This window comes from Phaseolus vulgaris, chromosome 7 (assembly GCF_000499845.2).
Source record: "Phaseolus vulgaris cultivar G19833 chromosome 7, P. vulgaris v2.0, whole genome shotgun sequence".
Classification (NCBI taxonomy): Eukaryota; Viridiplantae; Streptophyta; class Magnoliopsida; order Fabales; family Fabaceae; genus Phaseolus; species Phaseolus vulgaris.
This window is the reverse complement of record NC_023753.2, coordinates 3,231,008-3,254,040: the sequence shown is the minus strand read 5'-3', so window position 1 is coordinate 3,254,040 and position 23,033 is coordinate 3,231,008. Positions and strand designations below refer to the sequence as shown.

Below are 23,033 nucleotides of genomic sequence, written 5' to 3'. Positions count from 1 at the left end.
TCTATCTATAATATTAAAGTTTCATTATAGTTCGTATTTGTATTTCTTTTAAATTCTTTCAATTTATTCATTTATTTTTATCAATATGTTTCCTTCATTTTTTTTTATCTATACATAGTCCGATTACAACTCATTCATAAAACATATATTTTGAAATTGCTGACTTTCATCATAATACGTTTTAAATGATTCAGGTAATAAATTAATCTTAGAAAATGATATTTATAATCATTTTAAAATATTTTTATTTTATTTTTAATTGATGTGAGATTTTTTTAATTAAATAGCTATATATATGTAGTAGCACTTTTTTAGAGAATGGGAAAAGAGGTATAAAATATTGAATTACTAGATAACAACTGCTGGAGGAGACAGTTTGAGAATGTTTGGAGCAACACATGTAAACTCCACTCGAATACTTACGTTAAAAGGTAATGTTGTTGACTATTCTTTTCACACTTTTCACTTCCCAATTAACACATTGAAGAGAAAACTATAACACTTTTTTTCTCAACTAATCCTCCTCTGGATTTATAACTTGTGAAGAATAAAGTGTTTATCGTTTAATCCAACACTTTTTGCTTCACAAAGCATAAAATTCCAACATCAAAATCGCATAGTAATATTCAAATAACAAGAAGGGAGTGCGAAATTCAAGCTTCAAAATTCCATCAGAAATTTGGAGTATTATTCAAGAACCAATAAGCCAGAAAAGAAAAATAAAAGCAAAATTCGAGTATAAAATTTGAGCATCAAAATCCAACACGAATTTCAATTAAAAATAAATAAAACTTGACTGTATATTGATGGAAAATTCAACACAATAAAATAATAACTCAACAAGAGCAATAACTACTGTATAATAATTTTAATTTTTCCAACTTACATGAATCTGTGAAGACCAATAACAAATAATGGTAGCAACAAAACACACTAAATAATGGTAGCAACAAAACACACTGAATATGAGAAGTAAAAATCAAGGACACAAACCAGTCCATCAATCTTATAGTAACTAATGTATTTTTTTATAATATACTTTTTATTAACTGTGATGTGATTTATCTATATGCATATTTATTTTTCAAAAATTCCTATATAAACAAATAGCTATAAGAAATACAATAACTTTTAATATAACAGAAAATCTTCTTTTTATTATTATTATTATTAATGAGAAAGAGGCATTCTGTGTGTCTATATTTTTTAAGGAAATAAAGAATAGTGATAAATGACTTATAGTATATAATAACTTTTAACACATGAGTAATTTATATTTATGTTTTTGATACTTTTAAAATGTATTTATGAAAAAAAAATTAAAAATATGAAATAAGAATCCTATTATATATTACTATAGATTTTTTTTTTAATTTTAAAATATAGTCAAGATCAACAACAAAAATATGTATACCAAAAATATAATATGGATGTAATAAATTGTTTTAATCAAAATCATTAATGTTTTAGTTATAAATTCAGGATTTAATATTTTTATACTGGTTGTTAAAAATTAATATTTGAATAGTATTTATGTTATCTAATTTAAAATATCATTGATATATAATACTTAAATTTCGTTTATATTTGCGAGGTAGGGTTGCTTCAAAAACTTACAAGTCACAAAATTATTTAAGTTTACTTTTTATATATACTTTTAATAATTTTTCTCTAAACATTTTCAGAAAAAAGATGAAAAATGAACGGAGTTGAAATAAATAACGAGGATAGTTAACAATAAAGAGTATCAACTTTAGTGAATGTTTAAATTAAATTAAATAATAAGATGCTCTTAATTAAATATACAAATTGATTGGTAACTAATTGTGCTGTTTTATTTTAATTTTATACATGCTATTAGAGGGGAAAAAAATAGAAGAGATGAGATATACATTAAACACATTTGAATTTATCTATGTTAACATTACTTGTATGTAATTACATTATTAGCTAGACTGTCGTTTTTTTAAAGTTTAATCTTGTTGGTAATATTGGTTTTAATTATTAGAAGTTGTGTGTTGTTTAATTTCAATTTTATATTATTGTAGTAGTCGTGTCGAATAATCACTTTTATTGATTGTCAATAACCGTAAATTTTCTTTTAACGAGGATGGGTGATTATAATTACTCTTTTATTTATAATTTAATTTTATAAATTTATTTTTTTATTTAGATTTATAAAACTAAATTTATTTTAAAAAAGAATATTTTTCATTAAATTTATACTGTGATGTAATTTATTTGAATTTATTTCTTTAAAATTAATTTTATTTATATCAATATTTTATTTTGTAACTTTATTTAGACATATTATTTTTTCTGATTTGATTTTATATTTAAAATATAATATTATTTATTTCAAATTTACAAAAAACTAAAAATGAAAAGTATTTATGAATTCCTGATATAAATAATTTTGGATGTTTTTAAAGTATATAAGAAATAGAAAACGTATTTTTATTTTAAATGAGACTTGTAGCAAAGAACTAGTACTTAACTATATTTATTGTTGGAATTATCATTTAATTTGTTCAACACATAAATTTAATTAATATTCTATAATAAAATGAACTGAAACCAAAGCTTTTATTTTTTTTAACTTAAAATATCAATATATATTATTATAGTTGAAATAATTGTTAAATGGGTGTAAATATTTTGGGTGAGTGTCAAAGTTTTTCCAACAAGAAAGCTATAGTTTTGTTTGTTGAACATCAAATAATATACCATCATTTAAAAATTATAATTATTAAAATTCTAAGTGTGAGTTTGTTATCCATTAAAAAAGGATGAGTATAAGAAACAACAATATATAGAAAACAAAATTCTTATACTTATTATCTTAAAGCTTATAAAAAAAATAATAAATAAAAACTAATTTTTAAAGATCAAAATAATTAGTTGCAATAGTAACTAAATTAGAGACTATTTTAGAAAAAAAAAATGATTTCTAAATTAGTTTCTACTATTATTAAATAGTTTCTAAATTGATATCTAATTAGCAATTAAGACTAATTTTGTTGTAGTGGTAGTGTTAAAATAGTTATTTTCACTTTCGTATATTAAATATTTAAGATTTATTGGTGTTATGTTATAATATTGTTTTCTTCAAAAAAAAAATCAAAAAATAATAATATTTATTTTAGTTTTGAATTTAAAATCTTGATTATTATTATATTGGGTTATAAGATTAGTGTATTTTACTTAAGTTTGTAAAAGTATTATTTTCCTTTTTTGTGTAACTTTCACCACTTTTATACTTTGGCCATTATGGTAAGTATGTTGAGGCTATCTTTTTTGGCTGCTGTGCTAGACAAAAGAAAATGGATGGAAAATGGAAAAGTTGACTCCACCAGAAATAGTAGTTTTGAAAGCAACCTACAACTAGAAAAAAAAAATGTTATTTTGAACAGAATGTGTTAACTTAGCTCCATTTTCCTTCACAAGATTAGAACTACTCTAAGTTGTAATGAGGCACCATATATTGATGAATGGCCACGAATGCAAAATACTTTTTCCATTAGTGTACTCTGAAAGATACAATTCGTGAACTTTCCTTCCTGCAACATGCAGATTGCTTATCCACCAAACCGGTGGCTTGTCTAATGAAGTGGTTCATGTTACTGCAAAAGGTATACATTATACACTGCATCTGCATTAGCCTCCATCCTTAACGTGAAACAGGTTCATATCCTTCTGAATATTTCATCACTTTTACTCAATTTCAGTTTGAACAATTTTGTTCTTCTAATGCTTAATATGTGAACGCCTTGTCACTCTCTCCCTAATGGTGTTTGATTCAAACTCCTACTTTTCTCTACTCCCAACAGATTCTAGAAGGAAACATGTTGAATATCACACATTCATTAAAAATAAAGATATTTTATACTCTATAAGTAGTTACAAACTTATTTTATGAGCTGCTTATTTCTTACAGTTGAGTTAGTACTAGAAGTAAACACAATACTAATCAAGTCATAATTACATTCAAGTCAAATATTAGTAAGCTCCATCTTTTGAGTTTCCTTCATAGCATTTATAACTCCAGTATGAACATCAAGAAACATAGAGAAAACACCAATAAATTTTTCCATAACTCCCACGAAAAATACCTCTACATGTAGTAAGATCAGGATATCCCTAACAACCCCATCTGTGTTAATTTTAACCTTGGTGAAGGAAACTCTCATCTAACAGGAAGATAACGAAGAACTTTACCACTACGAGTATTAATATCAAAAAACTTAATCACGTTGAAATCCAATATATCATTCTTCAAAGTTTTAGACGATTTTCCACTAGACAAGTTAAATCTTTAAATACCGAAATAGTCCTAGAAACCATAATCTTATCCTGAAAAATCTAGCATAATTCTTCATATGCCATATCATCTAAATAGAAAAAGTTACCACAACAAAGCTTAATCAATTTAACTAAATGACTACCATCACTCTTAATAAAAGAAAGAAGATCATCCTTATTAGAGAAATGAGAAGTAAGAAAGAACTCTCAAACTTAACTTCAAATATGCAAAGCATTAGAAGATTCAAAAAATAAATGTTGAATAGATTCATCATACTTTTCAGAAAGCGTACACATAGAACATATATGCCAACCTTTATTCATAATATGTTGATCTCTAGGAAGTCGTCCATGAAAAACTTTCCAAAGTACTAGAGTTTTGGAAGGCGGAATAGATGAATACCAAATGAATTTACCCCAATCACAGGGAACTCCTGGTTCGAAGAAAAAAAGTCATAGTAAAACACCATTTATCATTCCATAAATGAATAAAAGAACAGGTATCAATAGTCCAAAAAGTATAATAAAGTATAGTAAAATAAAATCGCTTAATATCAGATCAAAGAGATGAGGATTTATAAACCATTCTAAACTCATATTTTGATTTAAGAACCCTCCCTTTCAAGAGCAAAGACCAAGGCATGTTGCTATAAGCAAAATTCCAAGCAAGCTTAAGAAGATATGCATTATTTTCATGACGAAGATTAATAATCTTCAAGCCTTCATTATCAAGAGGAGAACAAATTGTATCTCAATTCAGAGTGACTATGCCTTTTTTTCATAATAAAAAATTCGACAACATTGTTCAACTTGGTTAAGAAGTGAAATAGGTCATTTATACATATTAAAGCTATAAGTAAGAAATCTAGTAATAACCATATTGACTAACTGAATTCGACCCATCATGCTAAGAGATTTACCTTTCCAATATGCTAGCTTTAATTTGACTTTATCGGCCAAAGGTTGACGACAAGAAAGAATATGTTGAATTTTTTGTTATTTAATGATTTTATTGTAATTAAATACTAATAATGTTGATAATATTAATAAAAATAATAATAATTTTTTTAATTTTAATAATTATAATACTAATAATAATTTCACAAAATAATATTAATAATAATAATAGTTATGATAATTAAAACTAATTATAATAATAATAATATTAATAATTTGTTATTATTAATAATAATATATGATAATAAAAATACTAATATTTTTTTCTATTAATATATATTAAAATGTAAATTTTAATTTTAATTCTTTGAATAATAATAATAACTATTATTATCATGATACTAATAGTAATAACAAAAATAATTATGATAATAAATATATAAGTAATTTTCTTTTTAATAATAATTTATGATAATAGTAATACTAATAATTTGATGTAATAATAATAATATTAATTATGATAATAGTAATATTAAAATAATTTTGAGAATAATTATAACTATAATAATATTAATAATTTTCTTATTATTAATAATATTTTACGGTAATAGTAATACTATTATAATCCTATTTTATATTAGTATAAATTAAAATGAAGACATAAATTTAATAATTTAATATAATAATAATGAAGATAATAATAATAAAAGTAGTAATAATAATAAAAATTTTATTTTATATTAATATATATTAAAATAAAAATATTAATAAAATAATTTAGTTAATATATTAATAAGATTATTAATATTATTAATAACATCGTTAATTTTATTACTGATAGTAATAATGGTAAAAAAAATCATATAAGATGGCCAAAAGGTGTGTATTCATAATACTTACGTTTTTCTTCATTATCATATTTTATATTTTAATATTTTTTATTATCCTTAATTTTCTAGAGATGGATATTTACGATACTAATTTTATTATTTATGTGTTTACTTTTTTTGTGTGTAGTTCAAATTAAAACAAATTAACATTTTAAACTGAAGTGACTAATATTTCATTACATTAAAATCTATGAAAATCACATACAATAAAAAAATGTAAAAAAGAAACTTAATATAATAGTATTAGATTGATAAATCATAAAATTTAATTTGATCAGTACTCATTAGAGGACTTATTAAAATAAAAAATATACAACTTCTAATAAATAAATAAATAGAAACATTATTCTTTTAATAATCTAAAATGATAATGACATAATAATATATTTTTATTCAAAAATAAAACTTTATTTATATAATAAAACTTATTATGTGTTTAATATTTACTGAGTAGTTAATCATTTGCCAAATACTTCTAAGTTAATTTAGTAAAAAATAAACACTTAGACGGCTAGTAATTGATAAGTGTATCAATTATCAAAAAAAAATATTAGGATGCTATATACTGTGAAGAGACATATATTTCACATCTCAATAAATTAATATTTTATTTATTTTATTTAATTCATAATATTATTATATTAATATAAATATTTATCAAATATATATTTTTAGTTAATGATGTTAAAGAAACTTTTTCCAAAATATTATACCCCACACATCATATAAAACACATGGGAAACTAATTGTGACGGATATGGAATCCGATATGTACGGTAGTCAGGCATTATAGATGGCACTTATTGCAGTTGTCTTTCAACGTCTCTCATTTACTCCACCAACACCGTTCTCGCTAAGGTCACTGTCAATCCATGGCTTCCACAGACAAAACCCAGGAACACCTTCACATTCTTATGGTCTCTTTATCAGCCCAAGGTCACATCAACCCTTTGCTCAGGCTAGGCAAAACCCTACTAGCCCGAGGTCTCCACGTCACGCTTGCCACCACAGAATTAGTTTACCACCGCATCTTCAAATCCTCCACCGCACACGCCGCCGACACCGTCCCCACTTCCATCACCACAAACGGAATCCAAATCATTTTCTTCTCCGATGGCTTTGGAAAATCCCCAAACAAGGACACCTACGACACGTACATGGAACTCATCGGAAAATTCGGACCCGTTAACGTCTCCAACATCATAAAAAACCACTTCCTTAACACTTCCAAAAAACTCGCTTGCATCATCAACAACCCATTTGTGCCATGGGTTGCAGATGTAGCTGCCAGCTACAACATCCCTTGTGCATGTCTGTGGATCCAACCCTGCGCTCTCTACGCCATATACTACCGTTTCTACAACAGCTTAAACGAATTCCCCACTCTCGAAAACCCTTCCATGAGTGTCAACTTACCCGGTCTTCCATTGCTACAGCCCCAAGACCTTCCTTCTTTTGTTCTCCCATCAAACCCTTTTGGAAGCATGCCCAAGGTGCTGGCGGAGATGCTCCAACACATGAAAAAGCTCAAGTGGGTACTCGCAAACTCTTTCTATGAGTTGGAGAAAGAAGTAATAGATTCCATGGGTGAGTTATGCCCCATAACAACGGTTGGTCCACTAGTCCCTCCTTCCTTACTGGGCGAAGACGAAAACGAAGATGTGGGAATCGAAATGTGGAAACCACAGGACTCGTGCATGGAGTGGCTCACCCACCAACCTCCTTCTTCGGTTATATACGTCTCCTTTGGGAGCCTCATTGTGTTTACCGCTAAGCAACTGGAGAGCATAGCCAAAGCTTTGAAGAACAGCAACAAACCTTTTCTTTGGGTGATTAAGAATAAAGAAGGAGAGGAACCGGTTCCGCTGCCAGAAGGGTTTGTTGAAGAGAGCAAAGAACAAGGAATGGTGGTCCCATGGTGCCCGCAAACCAAGGTCTTGAGTCACCCTGCGATAGCTTGTTTCTTAACGCACTGTGGGTGGAACTCCATGTTGGAAGCCATAACCACAGGCACGCCCATGATTGCTTGGCCTCAGTGGACCGACCAACCCACAAACGCCAAACTGATTTCCGATGTGTTTCGTGTGGGGGTTCGGCTTACGCCGGGGAGTGATGGGTTTGTGGCGACGGAGGAAGTGGAACGGGCTTTTGAACAGGTTTTTGCGGCGGAGGAGTTAAAGAGAAACCCGTCGGAGCTGAAACGGGCCGCCAGAGAAGCGGTGGCTCACGGTGGCTCGTCGGACCGAAATATCCAGTCGTTTGTGGATGAAATTATTTCTGGGAAATTAGATGGTTAGATCTTGGAGAAGACTCTGCAACCGAGGTATCTGTCATTTTTGTTTTTCTTTAAGGTAGGCTAATATTTTTAAAAACAAAAATGTTATTTTACATTGCATCCTACAACTCAATATTAATATTTTATTATAAATGGAAGATGGAATACAGTGTGAAAATATCATAACACTTTTAAGAATTGTTTAAAATGGTAATATTTTTATCTTCTAAAAATGAGTAAATCCCCAATTCTATTTTTGAATACTAAAATAGTCAGTCATGTTTAAACTTAAAAAAAATCATATATATATATATATAACATTTTTTAAATTGTTAAATTTTATAATATATAATATTGTTTCTTCGCGTCCATTGCAGAATTGCAGATATTTGGTACTTCAACAGTATTTACACCATTATTCGCATTTCATCCAATTTCTATCATGCATTGTCATCAGACAAAAATGTCTTCAATAGGATTCAATATTTCATCTCACGATAACGAGAAAGAAAACAATGATAATGATATCTTATCCTCGTTTAGACGTGAGATAACGAATATCTTTGAAGAGATGATCTTATAGATAGTTTGTTCATATTTAAGTTTAAGTTGTTAAATTATGTAATTTTTAAATTAAATTATCATGTTTGTGTATTTTTCCTTAAGATCAATGTTTTTTTTATATATATTTTTTTTAACTTTTCCGTTAATGTTGTATGAGTTATTTAGGGTCTATTAAGAATTTAAAATAATTTTAATGTATTAAAAACCAAAAAGATATATTTAATTTTTAATTATATAGAATAAAAAAATATCTTCTAAAAATTCAATCATTCTTTAATTTAATATAATAAAAAAATCAAAAACCCTATTCAATTAAAAAGATATTTTATAAAACATACTTTTCTTTAATTATATATATAAACAATTACAAATAATAAATTAAACTTATCTAATTTATTAATATTTTTATGATATATTAAAAAATAAAAAATGTATATTTCATATACGATTTTAACTAAAAAATTGTATATGAAATATAAGAATTTTATATTTAGATTTTTTTTTAATTTTACACATTATTATATATTATAAAATTAAAAAAATGCAAATGGGATATCACATATACGTTTTTTTTAAAAGCGTACTTTGCATTTACAATTTACCTATTTTCGAAAAAAAATTACTCATTTTAAAAAATTCGTAAAGAAATTACACTATCTTAAAAAAAAATCTTAGTTTTGTTAAAAAACTATAGTTTGCACCTCCATCTCAACAATCTCATTTTAATAATATAAAATAATTTAATTAAAAGAAGTTCTCATACAGGGTTAAAATGAAGAGAACACTTCAGTAAGTCAACTCTTCATTCATCTCCAAATGAACTTTTTATTCTCCTTTCGTTCTTTTACCTCTCGATTTCTGTTAAGTTTAAATTTAAATGTTACTTACAAAAGACACTCTGATACTCAAGAAATAATTTAGTATTCGACACTTAGTATCTTCAACACTATGTAATGTATCTGATTATTGAAATTTGTGCATATTTATATGATTGTCATGTGTCCTTTTTATTGGACCAAATTAGGGAGTTGGGTCATTTTTAGAAGTGCATTTAGGCTCAGGGATATTTAATATGAAGAATCTTTGTCCAAGATTGTCATGACGGTTGGGCTTACGTCTGACGTGATGTTGGCAGCGTTGAATGTGTGACGCGCATTAATGATGAGGTGTTTTGGGTTCCAATTGACGAGATCATGATCGAGAGAGATCTCATCCAATGGTTGAGATGAGAGTGATGGTAGGACGTTAAATATTTTAAATTTTTATTTATTTAAGATTTTTAAATAATTTATTATTTTTATTTATGTATAACATTAAATATTCAGGTTTTCATTTTTTTAACAATTTCGAATAATTTAAGAATTTAATTTATTTTAAATTTTTAATAATTTCGGATTTGCATTTATTTAGGATTTTGAATAATTTTGAAATTTTATTTATTTCACATTTTTACTTAAGTACAACATTCAATAATTTAGGATTTGTATTTATTTAGAAGTTTGAATAATTTAGAAATCTTATTTATTGAAAATTTTAATTTAGGTAAGACATTAAATAATTTAAATTTGTATTTATTTATGATTTTGAATAATTTATGAATTTTATTTATTTAAAATTTTAATTTATGTATAGCATCAAATAATTTAAGGTATGTATTTATTTAAGATTTTGAATAATTTTGAAATTTAATTTATTTTTTGTTTTTTTATTTAAATTTATTTGACATTTGAATTTCAAATTTAATTACCTTTTTCCCAAATTTTCAAATTTTGCAGCAACCCAAAAACACCTCATTTCTTGCTTGTATTACCTTTTGCTTTATGATTCTCATGCAAAATCTTCTAAAAAAACAGTTGCACAAAAACATCCAAAACACTGTCAATTGAAACGCAAAAAAAATGCAATTAAGATTTCACAATAAAAAAAAATAATGGAGGAAAATGGAGTTAACAATATGTACATAAAGATATATAAATGCAAACAAAACTGAACAGAAAACATTAAAAAAAATTGCAAAACGAAAAAAAAATGAGAACAAGAATAATCGAACTCAGTGTACAAAACTTAATACCTATAATGACAAACTCAGAAAGATGGAGGGACATGACATGAAGCAATGATGAGCAGTATCCATCATTAGATGTAATTAATGATGAAAACTAAAACCACAACAAAGAAAAAAAAAATATCAACAAAAATAGAGAAATCAAACCGTAAAATAGATGAAGAGAATGAAAAAAATATATAAGCAAAAAACTTTTAGTAGAAAACCTTAAAAAACTGCATAAGTTGTGAAAAACTAAACAATTAGAAAACAAATAACATAAAAAAAAATAATTGAAAACAAACAGACTGTGTTTGGATGAGAGAGTGGAAATGAGAGAATGAATTTGAGATGATTTGAAGAGAAAGTGTAAAGAAAGTTAGGGTGTTTGGATTAAGGTAAATAGAGTAGAAAGTGTGAGGAAAATTTATGAAAGTATGTGAGTGATGTGATGAATGTGATTAAAATTATATATTTTTTAATTAATAAAAATGTAAATTTACTAATTTATTCTTATATTTAGAAATTTTTAATTAAATATTAATTAAATATTTATAATTATAAATATTTAATAAAAAGTTATTTTTCTATTAAATAATATTATTATTTTATCTTTACTCTTTTGTAATTAATATAATTATTACATAAATTTAATTTTTTATTATTAAAAAATATATTTTTTTACTATTTTTTATATTTATAATTTATTATATATAAAATATAATTAATTATTTGTATTTTATAATAATTATTTTATAATAATTATTTTTTATAATTTTGATTATATTTTAATATTTAAATTGTAATTTTATTTTAAATAAAATAATGATAATTTAAATATAAATAAGAAAAGTAAAAAAGTAAAATAAAATAAAATAATTAAATAAATATATATGTAGACAACTTTCTTCGCATATTTGCGAAGGAAGTTTTGAAAGTAAAAATTGTCTCAATTTTTGTGTTTTTAAAAAAAAAAATCTTGGTTTTCCAACTTTCTGCACTGCCCATTAAATTTTTGTCTTTCCATCATGAGAAACAAACAGATTTAAGGGCGATGGAAGGAAGGTATTTACTATGAGCGAAGAAATTGTGAAAATCAATACACATACAGCCAAATATACAGAGAAATCGAAAAAAAAAATTCAATCAAAACTTTCTTCGCTGGATTGCAAAGAAAGTTACAATTTACTAAATATATATTTATTTAATTAATTAATTACAATTTACGTTTTTATCCTTTTCATTTTACATTTAAATTATTATTATTTTTATTTAAATAAATTTATAATTTAAATATAAAATTATAAAAAATAATTATTATAAATAACATAATTAATCATATTATATATAATAAATTATAAATATAAATAATAATAATAAAAAATACTTGTTAATAATATAGAAATAAATTTATATAATAATTATATTAATTAAAAAATAAAGATAAAAATAATAATATATTTAATGTAAAAATAAGTTTTTATCAAATATTTATAATTATAAATATTTAAATAATATTTTAATTAAAATAATTATAATTTATAAATAAATAAATCAAATTAATTTTTAACAAATTTTAGATATAAGGGTAAATTTGTAAACTTACATTCTTATCTATTAAAAAAAATATAATTTCAATCATACCTATCACATCACTCACCAACTTTCATAAACTTTCCCTACACTTTCCATTCTATTTACTTTAATCCAAACACCTTAACTTTCTTTACACTTTCCCTTCAAATCATCTCAAATCCACTCCCTCATTTCCACTCTCTCATCCAAATAAAACATAAAAGAGATAAAGAGAATGAGTACAAAAGATAAAAATCAAAAACTTTAAAGAGAGAACAAAGAATGTATAAACAAAGAGAGAGAAAAAAACATGACAAACACTAAAAAAATAATAATAAAAAAGATTAAGATAATAAAATAAATAAAAGCAAACATCATAAAAGAGATAAAGGAGAAGAAGAAAATCGCCAAAAAAGATAAAAGGAAACAACTTTGATAAAAAAATCCTAAAAAATACAAAAACGCAACAGAAATATGATAAAAAAATCTTATAAACTGCATCAGTTGAAAAAAAAACCCGTAAGAGCCAAAAATATAAAAAACAATATAAAAAAAAATTAGAATTGCCATTTTAAAATTCAAAATACGTGCCAAATGAAAAATACTGCAAAGAAGAGATTGATGGTATTGCAACGAGCAAAAGGTACACTTGCCAAATTTGTGAAAGAGGAAAGAGAACAGAAAAGTGGGAGTTTTAAAAGGAATGAAGAGGATTTGGGTTTTAAAGAAATGAGAGAACGAAGGGAGGGAGAAGAAATAGTGTTTATATGAGCATTACGTGGCACTCTGTGCTTCGGCAACGTGTCAATGTTTGATTGGATGGTATTGCTATTTTGGGTAAAAATGTTTTGAATTTTTTTGCCGAAATTTTGTGTGACGACTTTGCTTTGAAGTGGGCAGTATGTGTATTATTTAATGATTTATTGATTGACGTGTATTAATTATTTATTTATTGATTGATGTGTATTAATTATTAATTTATTGGTGTGTATTATTTATTGATATGACCAAGGTCTGAATCGGTAATTTTGTGTCGGATTGCCCCGTGTGGAACAAGTTATGCAGTGTAGTCGGGCATTATAAAGGGACCCTATTGCAATTTTCTTTCCACGTCTCTCCTTTACTTCAGCAACACCGTTTTCGATAAGGTCACTCTGAATCCATGGCTTCCAAAGACAAAACTCAGGAAGACCTACACGTTCTTCTCGTCGCTTTTTCCGCCCAAGGTCACATCAATCCTTTGCTTAGGCTAGGCAATACCCTACTAGCCCGAGGCCTCCACGTCACCCTTGCCACCACCGAATTAGTTTACCACCGCGTCTTCAAATCCTCCACCGCACACGCCGCCGACACCGTCCCCACTTCCATCACCACCAATGGGATCCAAATCATTTTCTTCTCCGATGGCTTTGGAATCGGCCAAAACACGGCCACTGTCGACTCATACATGGAACTCGTAGGAAAATTCGGACCCGTTAACCTCTCCGACGTCATAAAAAACCACTTCCTTAACACTTCCAAAAAACTCGCTTGCATCATCAACAACCCATTTGTGCCATGGGTTGCAGATGTAGCTGCCAGCTACAACATCCCTTGTGCATGTCTGTGGATCCAACCCTGCGCTCTCTACGCCATATACTACCGTTTCTACAACAGCTTGAACGAATTCCCCACTCTCGAAAACCCTTCCATGAGTGTCAACTTACCCGGTCTTCCATTGCTACAGCCCCAAGACCTTCCTTCTTTTGTTCTCCCATCAAACCCTTTTGGAAGCATGCCCAAGGTGCTGGCAGAGATGCTCCAACACATGAAAAAGCTCAAGTGGGTACTCGCAAACTCTTTCTATGAGTTGGAGAAAGATGTAATAGATTCCATGGCTGAGTTATGCCCCATAACAGCGGTTGGTCCACTAGTTCCTCCCTCCTTACTGGGCGAAGACGAAAACGAAGATGTGGGAATCGAAATGTGGAAACCACAGGACTCGTGCATGGAGTGGCTCACCCACCAACCTCCTTCTTCGGTTATATACGTCTCCTTTGGGAGCCTCATTGTGTTTACCGCTAAGCAACTGGAGAGCATAGCCAAAGCTTTGAAGAACAGCAACAAACCTTTTCTTTGGGTGATTAAGAATAAAGAAGGAGAGGAACCGGTTCCGCTGCCAGAAGGATTTGTTGAAGAGAGCAAAGAGCAAGGAATGGTGGTCCCATGGTGTCCGCAAACCAAGGTCTTGAGTCACCCTGCGATAGCTTGTTTCTTAACGCACTGTGGGTGGAACTCCATGTTGGAAGCCATAACCACGGGCACGCCCATGATTGCTTGGCCTCAGTGGACCGACCAACCCACAAACGCCAAACTGATTTCCGATGTTTTTCGTGTGGGGGTTCGGCTCACGCCGGGGAGTGATGGGTTTGTGGCGACGGAGGAAGTGGAACGGGCATTTGAAGAGGTTTTTGCGGCGGAGGAGTTCAAGAGAAACGCGTCGGAGCTGAAACGGGCGGCCAGAGAAGCGGTGGCTCACGGTGGCTCGTCGGACCGAAATATCCAATCGTTTGTGGATGAAATTATTGGTGGGAAATTAGATATTTAGTTCTTGTAGACGACTCTGCAACTGAGTGCAACTAGGTATCTGTCACTGTTGGTTTTTATTTTAAGGGAGTGCAATATTTTTAAGAATTTTCCAAAACGGTAATTTTTTTGTTTGAATATGAGTATATCCCCAATTCAATTTTTGAATACTAAAATCGGCAGCCATGCATACACATTAAAAAAAATCATATATATATATATATATATATATCTATATATAATATTTTTTAATTTTATAATATATAATATTGTTTCTTTGGATCCTTTGGAGATATTTAGTACTTCAACAATATTGTCCTCAGTATTTCATTAAATTCCTAACATTTATTTTCAATAGGATTTGATATTTTATCTGAAAAAAAATAAAAAATAATGATGATTCGTATTTGATATTTTATGTGACGACAACAAAAAGAAAATAATAATGATGATATCCTAATCCTACCTTCTCTCAGATGAACGAGATAACATCAAAGATCTTCATGTGGAACATAATTTTATAAATAATTACTGTATTTGTTAAATTATTTATTTTTTAAATTAAATTGTTATGTTTGTGTACTTCCATTTAATGTAATGTCAGTTTTCAATGTTTTTTTTAAACATATTTTTTTCAATTAAGGTTGTCTGTTTTAACTTTTTCGTTAAAGTTTTCTGGGTTATTTAGGATTTATTAAGCATCCGAAATAATTTTAATGTATTAAAAACTAAAAAGTTATATTTAATTTTTAATTATATAATAAAAAATTATCTTCTAAAATATATTAATAGGTGATAACTTCGAAAATACCTCTCAAAATTTAATTTGATGTATACCACGATATTTTACAAAATATTTCAGACATATTTTCTTATTTCAACATCTAATAACTTCCCTGAAGATATTTTATAAAAAATAATTTTCTTTAATTACATATATAAAAAGATTACAATTAATAAATTAAACTTATTTAATTTCTTAATATTTTTATTTTTTCAAATTTTAAATATTCAAAAATGTATATCAAATTATGATATATTAAAAAAATAAAAAATGTATATTTCATATACGGTTTTACCTAAAAATTGTATATGAAATATAAGAATTTTATATTTTTTTAAAAATTTATACATTATTATATATTATAAAATTAAAAAATGTAAATGAGATAACACATTTACGTTTAAAAAAAAACGTACTTTACATTTACAATTTACCTATTTTCGAAAAAAAAATTAGTCATTTTAAAAAATTCGTAAAGAAATTACACATCTTGAAAAAAACCGTTTACACCTCTCTCTCAACAAATTTATTTTAATAATATATTAAGAGAATATTTGAGTGGGTTGGTCAATTCATCATTCTTCTCCAAATGAACTCCTTCTTATCTTTTTGTTCCTTTATCTCTCAATCTCCAGTAAGTTCAGACTTAGATAATATTTGCAAAAGGCACTCCGACGTTCAAGTCAGAATTTAGTATTCGACAGTCGATATCGAGGTCAATGTGTAATGACATACTTGATTCTTGAAATTTGTGCTTATTTATATGATTTCATATGTCATTTCTTATTGGGCTAGATTAGGGAGGTAGTCATGTTTAGAAGTACATTACCCAACTCTTGATCCTTGAATAGTACACTTGCCCCCCAGACTCGAGGATATTTAATCCGAAGAGTCTTTGTCCAAGACCGTCGTGACAGTTGGACTTCCCGAGGTCTGACATGACGTTGGTGACACCGAACAAGTGACGTGATGCGCATTAATGACAAGATTTTTGGGGTGTCAATTGACAAGGACCGTTGGATCGAGGGAGATCCAACGATTGAGATAAGAATGATGATTCGTCTTCTGAGCCCCTTGAAGGCTATAAATAATGGTCCCCTATAGTGTCGAGTCACTTCTTCCTTGCTCAGACACTCAAAACATATTCATCCTGGCACACTGTGTTCCTTATTAGAGAGGTTAGTCATGTCTTCCCTGTCTTCTTCTTTGTCTTCCTCCCTTCCTTCTTCTTCCTCGTCCTCGTCCTCCTCTTCTTTTGGTTCCTCCACGACCGAGCCCTTGGCGGTTGGGGCAATTCAGGTATTGTCCCCTGTGGAGGATGTTGTGAGGGCAGATGACCCGGCGGGTGGTTCCGACAGTTCGGATCCACTAGCACAGTCGTTCCAGCTCTTGGGGATTGACTAGGTAGACCCTAAGGTAACTGGGTTTGCCTTTGTTTTCTTATACGGTTCTTCCATCTCTTCTTTTATGGGGAAGCATATCATTTTGAAGCCGGACTCCGATGATAATATTTTTGCCATAGATTATTGTAAACCGACCGACATCATCTGTATGGGTCAATCTCATTCAGAGGGTCATTTTTTCTTTGTATATTCCTGTCTTTTTTTCAACCTTCATGTCGCCCTACCCCTTGATAATTTGAGATTGGTGACCATGTCACCCCTACATCCAGATTTTCTAGCCTAGAGTTCTATTGGCAATTTAAACTAGCTTCACTTACCTGAACTTGAACGGATGCTTCCTAAGAGCTCCAAACTACCAAAAGCTAATGGTAGCCTAACCTGCACCACAAAGTCCTGATAAAAAATCTAACTATACCACTAGGGCCTTGAGCTAACAAAGACTACTTCTAAAGATAAAAACATCACATGCAAACTTAAACTAAAGACAAACCTAACCAGATCAAAACTAACTCAAAGAAAAAAGGAGTCAATAATGAACTTACTCTATTTTTAGATTTTGATAACGCAATCTTGTAGAGTTCACTGCCATGAGTTCAATAACTTCGATCGTCAAACTGATAAGAGAGGCGGTCAAAACTTAGAGAGAATGGAGAGGAAAGGAAAAAGAAACAAAAATGAAATTACTTTATCAGAAATTCTGATTGGGCAGTTTGATAGTCTTCGTTGTCAAAAGTCTAATGACATACTCTGATTGTCAAATTGATGAGTGAGGATGTCAGAATCTTAGAAAGAAGATTGAGGAAAAGAAAATTAAGTTTTTGGAGAGATAATGATTCTTTTACAATGAAACCCGAATAACTAAATTTCTATTTATATGCTCTTTTAAATTTAATAATAAAATATATAAGTGTCATTTAATTATACCACATTTACCCTAAAACTATTTTTCTCGATCCTAAAAAAACGAATACAATAAACAATGTAATAAAGAAACTTAATATAATAGTATTATATTGATAAATAATAAAATTTGATTTGATTAATACTCATATCAACTAGTTTAGATATTATTCAAATAAAAATATATACAACTTCTAATAAATAAGTAAATAAACAGAAACATTATTTTTTCTAATATATATATCTTATAATGCATTTTTTTTTCTGACGACGTGTTTCTCACCTCTATGGATATATTCATACCACTTAGAACATTTCTAGTACACTTTTCACACATTTATGACTGTACATACCTAATTATGATTGGGTACATTCAAATCAATAACTACACATTTAATATAATATTTAAGGCACATAAATCAAACAATAACTATCCATCTAATATTATATTTAAGACACATAAATCATACTATAAATTGGTTATAAGTTACTAGCGGTTATATGTTATTGTTATAAAATCTATTTATATCTCATGTTAACCATTGAATGCTTTTCTTAATGGTTTGAGTCCAACAAGACCTATAAATAGGTGATGACTCTATCAGTAAGGGGATACACTAGACTCTATTTTATACTCTTACTCTTAGATCTCTTTGTTAAGAATTTATCATCCATCTTTGTGCTTCTACTGACTTAAGCATCAGAGAATCTTTTACAGGTGGACCTCCCCTTCTAATCGGAGAACTGTTCCTTGGGGAACACATAGTCCTTGTCGAGTTGCACTCCCGAGTTTATTTTCGGTAGAAACATTTGGCGCCCTTCATGGTGTTGGGAATTAAATGATAGTTGGAATTGAAAACTGAAAAACCTTTATTAGAGAAACTGTGTGTTATATGATGTACACAAATGAACATAAGTGCACACCTATTTATACACTCTTTTATTTAGCTTATTCCAACACTCTTCCTTAAGCTAAATTCTGCAACACTTCTAACTCCTAACCACTCTCTTAGTTCTTCAAATTTGTCTAGTCTAAGTGGTTTGGTGAAAATATCAGTCACTTGCTCCTTGGTGTTGCAATGTTTCACTTCTAACTTTCCTTTTCCAACTTGTTCCCTTAAGAAATGGAACTTGGTCTCTATGTGTTTACTTCTCCCATGTGAAATTGGATTCTTTGCAAGGTTGATGGCTGATTGGTTGTCCACACAAAGTTGCACAGGCTTGACATGATCCAGCTTCAAATCATTAAGCACAGATTCAAGCCAAACACATTGACAAGCTGTCTCTGCTGCAGCTATGTACTCTGCCTCACAAGATGAGAGAGCAACTACAGTTTGCTTCTTAGAACACCAAGAAATTGGTGCTTTCAGATATTTGAAAAAATATCCATAGGTGCTCTTCCTTCCCACTTTATCACCACACCAGTCTGAATCACTCCAAGCCTCCAAACAGTCTTCAGATTTATTCAAGCTTACTGGAAACAGTAAGCCATACCCTGTTGTCTCCTTAAGATACCTCAATATGTGCTTTGCTGCTGCCATATGAGAGACTCTTGAATTACTCATGAATCTGCTTATTAGTCCAACTGCATAGCTTATGTCAGGCCTGCTGTTGCAGATGAACCTCAAACTTCCAACAATCTGTTTAAACAAAGTACTATCTACTGTAATCTCCTCCAAGGCTTCTGTCAGTTTCAAATTTCCAGCAGCAGGCACCCTAGCTCCATTGCATTGATTCATATTGAATCTGTTGAGCACTTCATTAATGTACTTCCTTTGATGCAGGATAATACCTTGATCTGTGTATACAAATTCCATTCCCAGAAAATAGCTAAGCATTCCCAAATCTGTCATTTCAAAAACAGCCTTCAATCTATTTTTGAATTGCTCAATCTCTGTCATTGAGCTCCCTGTGATTAACAAATCATCCACATATAGACATACATAGATTAAGCTTTGACTTTGTGACTCTCTTACATAAACTTCATATTCTATTGAACACTTTGTGAAGCCTAGCTTGAGCAAAAACGAATCTATCAGTTTATTCCACACTCTAGGAGCTTGTTTGAGTCCATAAAGTGCTTTCTTAAGTTTGAACACTTTGTGGCTGGCATCCTTTGCTTCAAAACCTGGTGGCTGAGTCACATAAACCTCCTTTTCTAAAATTCCATTCAAGAATGCAAATTTAACATCCATTTGATAGATTTTCCAGTTTCTAGAATTGGCCACAACAATCACCAATCTAATGGTTTCCAATCTAGCCACTGGTGCATAGACTTCAGTGTAGTCTATTCCATGTTTCTGCAGAAAACCCTTAGCAACTAATCTTGCTTTATGCTTGGCTATGCTGCCATCAGACTTGAGTTTTATCTTGAAAACCCATTTGACATCAATTGGTCTTTTTCCCTTTGGCAAAGCCACTAATTCCCAGGTTTCATTTCTCTCCAGTGAGTCCAGCACTTCAATCATTGCACTCTTCCACTTTCTATCAACTATTGCTTCCTTCCAAGTGATTGGCTCAATGTCTGCCACAAATGCTAAGTGAACCAACTCTCCTTCATCAGTGATCAAATTATCACTGTAAACTTCATGACCTGCTAATCTGGAAGAAGGAAATCTTTGCCTTTGTGATCTTCTAGATTCTGGCTCAACAGTATTTTCATGTTCTTCATCTTGTTGTTGTCCACTGTCTTCTAAAAAACAATGAATCTATTTTACAGATTTACTCCAATTCCAGGATGCATTCTCATCTACAACAACATCTCTGCTGATGAGAATTTGCTAGTTTACTGGGTTGAACAACCTGTAAGCACCTGTTGGATGATATCCAATTAAGATAAGAGCTTCACTCTTATCTTCCAACTTCTTCCTCTTCTCATCTGGAATATGCCTACAGCACAAGGAACCAAAAATTTTCAAATGACTAACAGTTGGTTTAAGTCCAGACCAAACTGTTTCTGGTACAGCTGCCTCCAATTTTTTTGTAGGACACCTATTGAGAATATAGGCTGCAGTGGTGACAACCTTTCCCCAAAAGCTATGAGGCAGCCCTTTGCCTTTGAGCATGCACCTTGCCATATCAAGCAAAGTTCTATTTCTTCTCTCTGCAATTCCATTATGTTGTGGAGTGTAAGGAGTTGTAACTTCATGTTCAATTCCTTTTGCAGCACAAAATTCTTCCATCTCTTTGGAATTGAATTCTCCACCTCCATCAGTTCTGAAAATGGTTAAGGCATAGCCTGATTGCCTTTCAACCTTAGCACATAATTTTACAAATCTTCCAAACACCTCACCTTTCTCCTTTAATAGGTAGATCTAGATTTTTCTGGTGAATTCATCCACAAAAGTAAGAAAATACCTATTACCTCCAAGTGAATTGCTATCAAGAGGGCCACATACATCTTAGTATACAACCTCCAAAGGCTTCTTTGCTCTTTGCAGTACAGAGTTCTTGAAATTCTTTTTTGATTGCTTCCCAAATAGGCAACCTTCACAAGTCTTATGAGATAGGTTGATTGGTGGCAACCCTGTGACCATTTGTTTACTGCTCAGTTGGTTCAAACTCTTGAAATTCAAATGGCCAAATATGTAGTGCCACACCAAATTTGTTTCCTCCTTATTCCCAATTGAAGACAAGCATTGTGCAGTTGATGTATTAAGATTAGTCTTAAAAGTCCTATTTTTAGACAAAGGTGCCTTAAGAACTAACCTTGATTTCTGATCATAGATCTTGATAGAATTCTGCTCCATTGACATTTTGAATCCCTTTTCCAGTAGTTGGTCTAAGCTGAGAAGATTATTCTTCATTAATGGCACATATAGGACATCATTCATACAACCAACTCTTCCATCTTTACAAGTGAATCTGACCTTGCCAATTCCTTCAGCAAAGATCATACTATTATCTGCAAATCTCACACTGTTTTTGACATTAGAATCAAAATCAATAATCCACTCCCTGTTTCCAGTCATATGATTGGAACAGCCTGTGTCTAAGTACCAACTTGAAGCATCTTCATCTTGATTTGTAGTGGCCATCAATAATACTTGATCTAAATCAGAATCTTCATCTTCTTGAGCTAGATGTGCTTCATCTTTCTTGGAAAATTTTCCAGTGTTGTTACTGTTATCAGCTCCCCAACATTCAGCTGCAAAATGACCATACTTTCCACAATTATAACACTGCAGTTTTCTTTTATCATGGAATTTCTTGGATCCATGATCTTGACTCCCTCTACCAGCAGCCAATTTCTGCTTCTGCACACTATTTTGACTCTGGTTCTAATTGCTTGAAGCAGGCCAATCACTTGATTGACCTCCTCTTCCTCTTCCTTTCTTTTTCCAGCCATTTCTTCCTCTGCCTCTGCCAGCAGTTTGAGCCTGGAAAACTTGCTCTACCACCTTTTCTTTACCTTTTCTTGAAAGTAACTGCTGCTCATGTGCTTCAAGAGAATTCTGCAGTTCTTCTACTGTCATTTCACCAAGATCCTTGGATTCTTCAATTGCCACAACAATGTGATCAAAAGCAGGAGTCAAAGTTCTAAGAATCTTCTCAACCACCTTTGATTCAGGCAGCTGCTCATCACAACCTCGCATGGAATTTGCAATTGCTTGGATTTTACCAAAGTAATCACACACTGATTCTTGTTCAGTCATGGACAGCAATTCAAATTGTCTTCTGAGTGATTGCAACCTCACCTTCTTAACCCTACCAGTATTTCCATAGGTATGTTCCAGTATGTCCCAAATATGCTTGGCAGATTCAGCTTTTGAGATTTTCTGGAAAATGGCAGCTGAGACACACTGATGCAGTAACATCCGTGCCTTGCAATCAA

General features: G+C 30.0%; 2 protein-coding genes across 2 annotated transcripts; both read left to right on the top strand.

Annotated features, from left to right (window-relative positions):
• The first annotated feature begins 6,784 nt into the window (after positions 1-6,784).
• On the top strand, positions 6,785-9,068 carry LOC137828688 (UDP-glycosyltransferase 84B2-like). Its single transcript, XM_068635368.1, has 2 exons — positions 6,785-8,412; positions 8,742-9,068. The coding sequence occupies exon 1, from the start codon at positions 6,962-6,964 to the stop codon at positions 8,384-8,386; it is 1,425 nt and encodes a 474-aa protein (XP_068491469.1). The 5' UTR covers positions 6,785-6,961; the 3' UTR covers positions 8,387-8,412; positions 8,742-9,068.
• Positions 9,069-13,656: 4,588 nt separating this feature from the next.
• Positions 13,657-15,250, top strand: LOC137828838 (UDP-glycosyltransferase 84B2-like). Its single transcript, XM_068635572.1, has one exon. The coding sequence runs from the start codon at positions 13,710-13,712 to the stop codon at positions 15,132-15,134; it is 1,425 nt and encodes a 474-aa protein (XP_068491673.1). The 5' UTR covers positions 13,657-13,709; the 3' UTR covers positions 15,135-15,250.
• Positions 15,251-23,033: the final 7,783 nt, after the last annotated feature.

Bases quoted from the DNA above. Each gene is read 5' to 3' on its own strand.
- LOC137828688 (XM_068635368.1), top strand. From the start codon at position 6,962: ATGGCTTCCACAGACAAAACCCAGGAACACCTTCACATTCTTATGGTC.
- LOC137828838 (XM_068635572.1), top strand. From the start codon at position 13,710: ATGGCTTCCAAAGACAAAACTCAGGAAGACCTACACGTTCTTCTCGTC.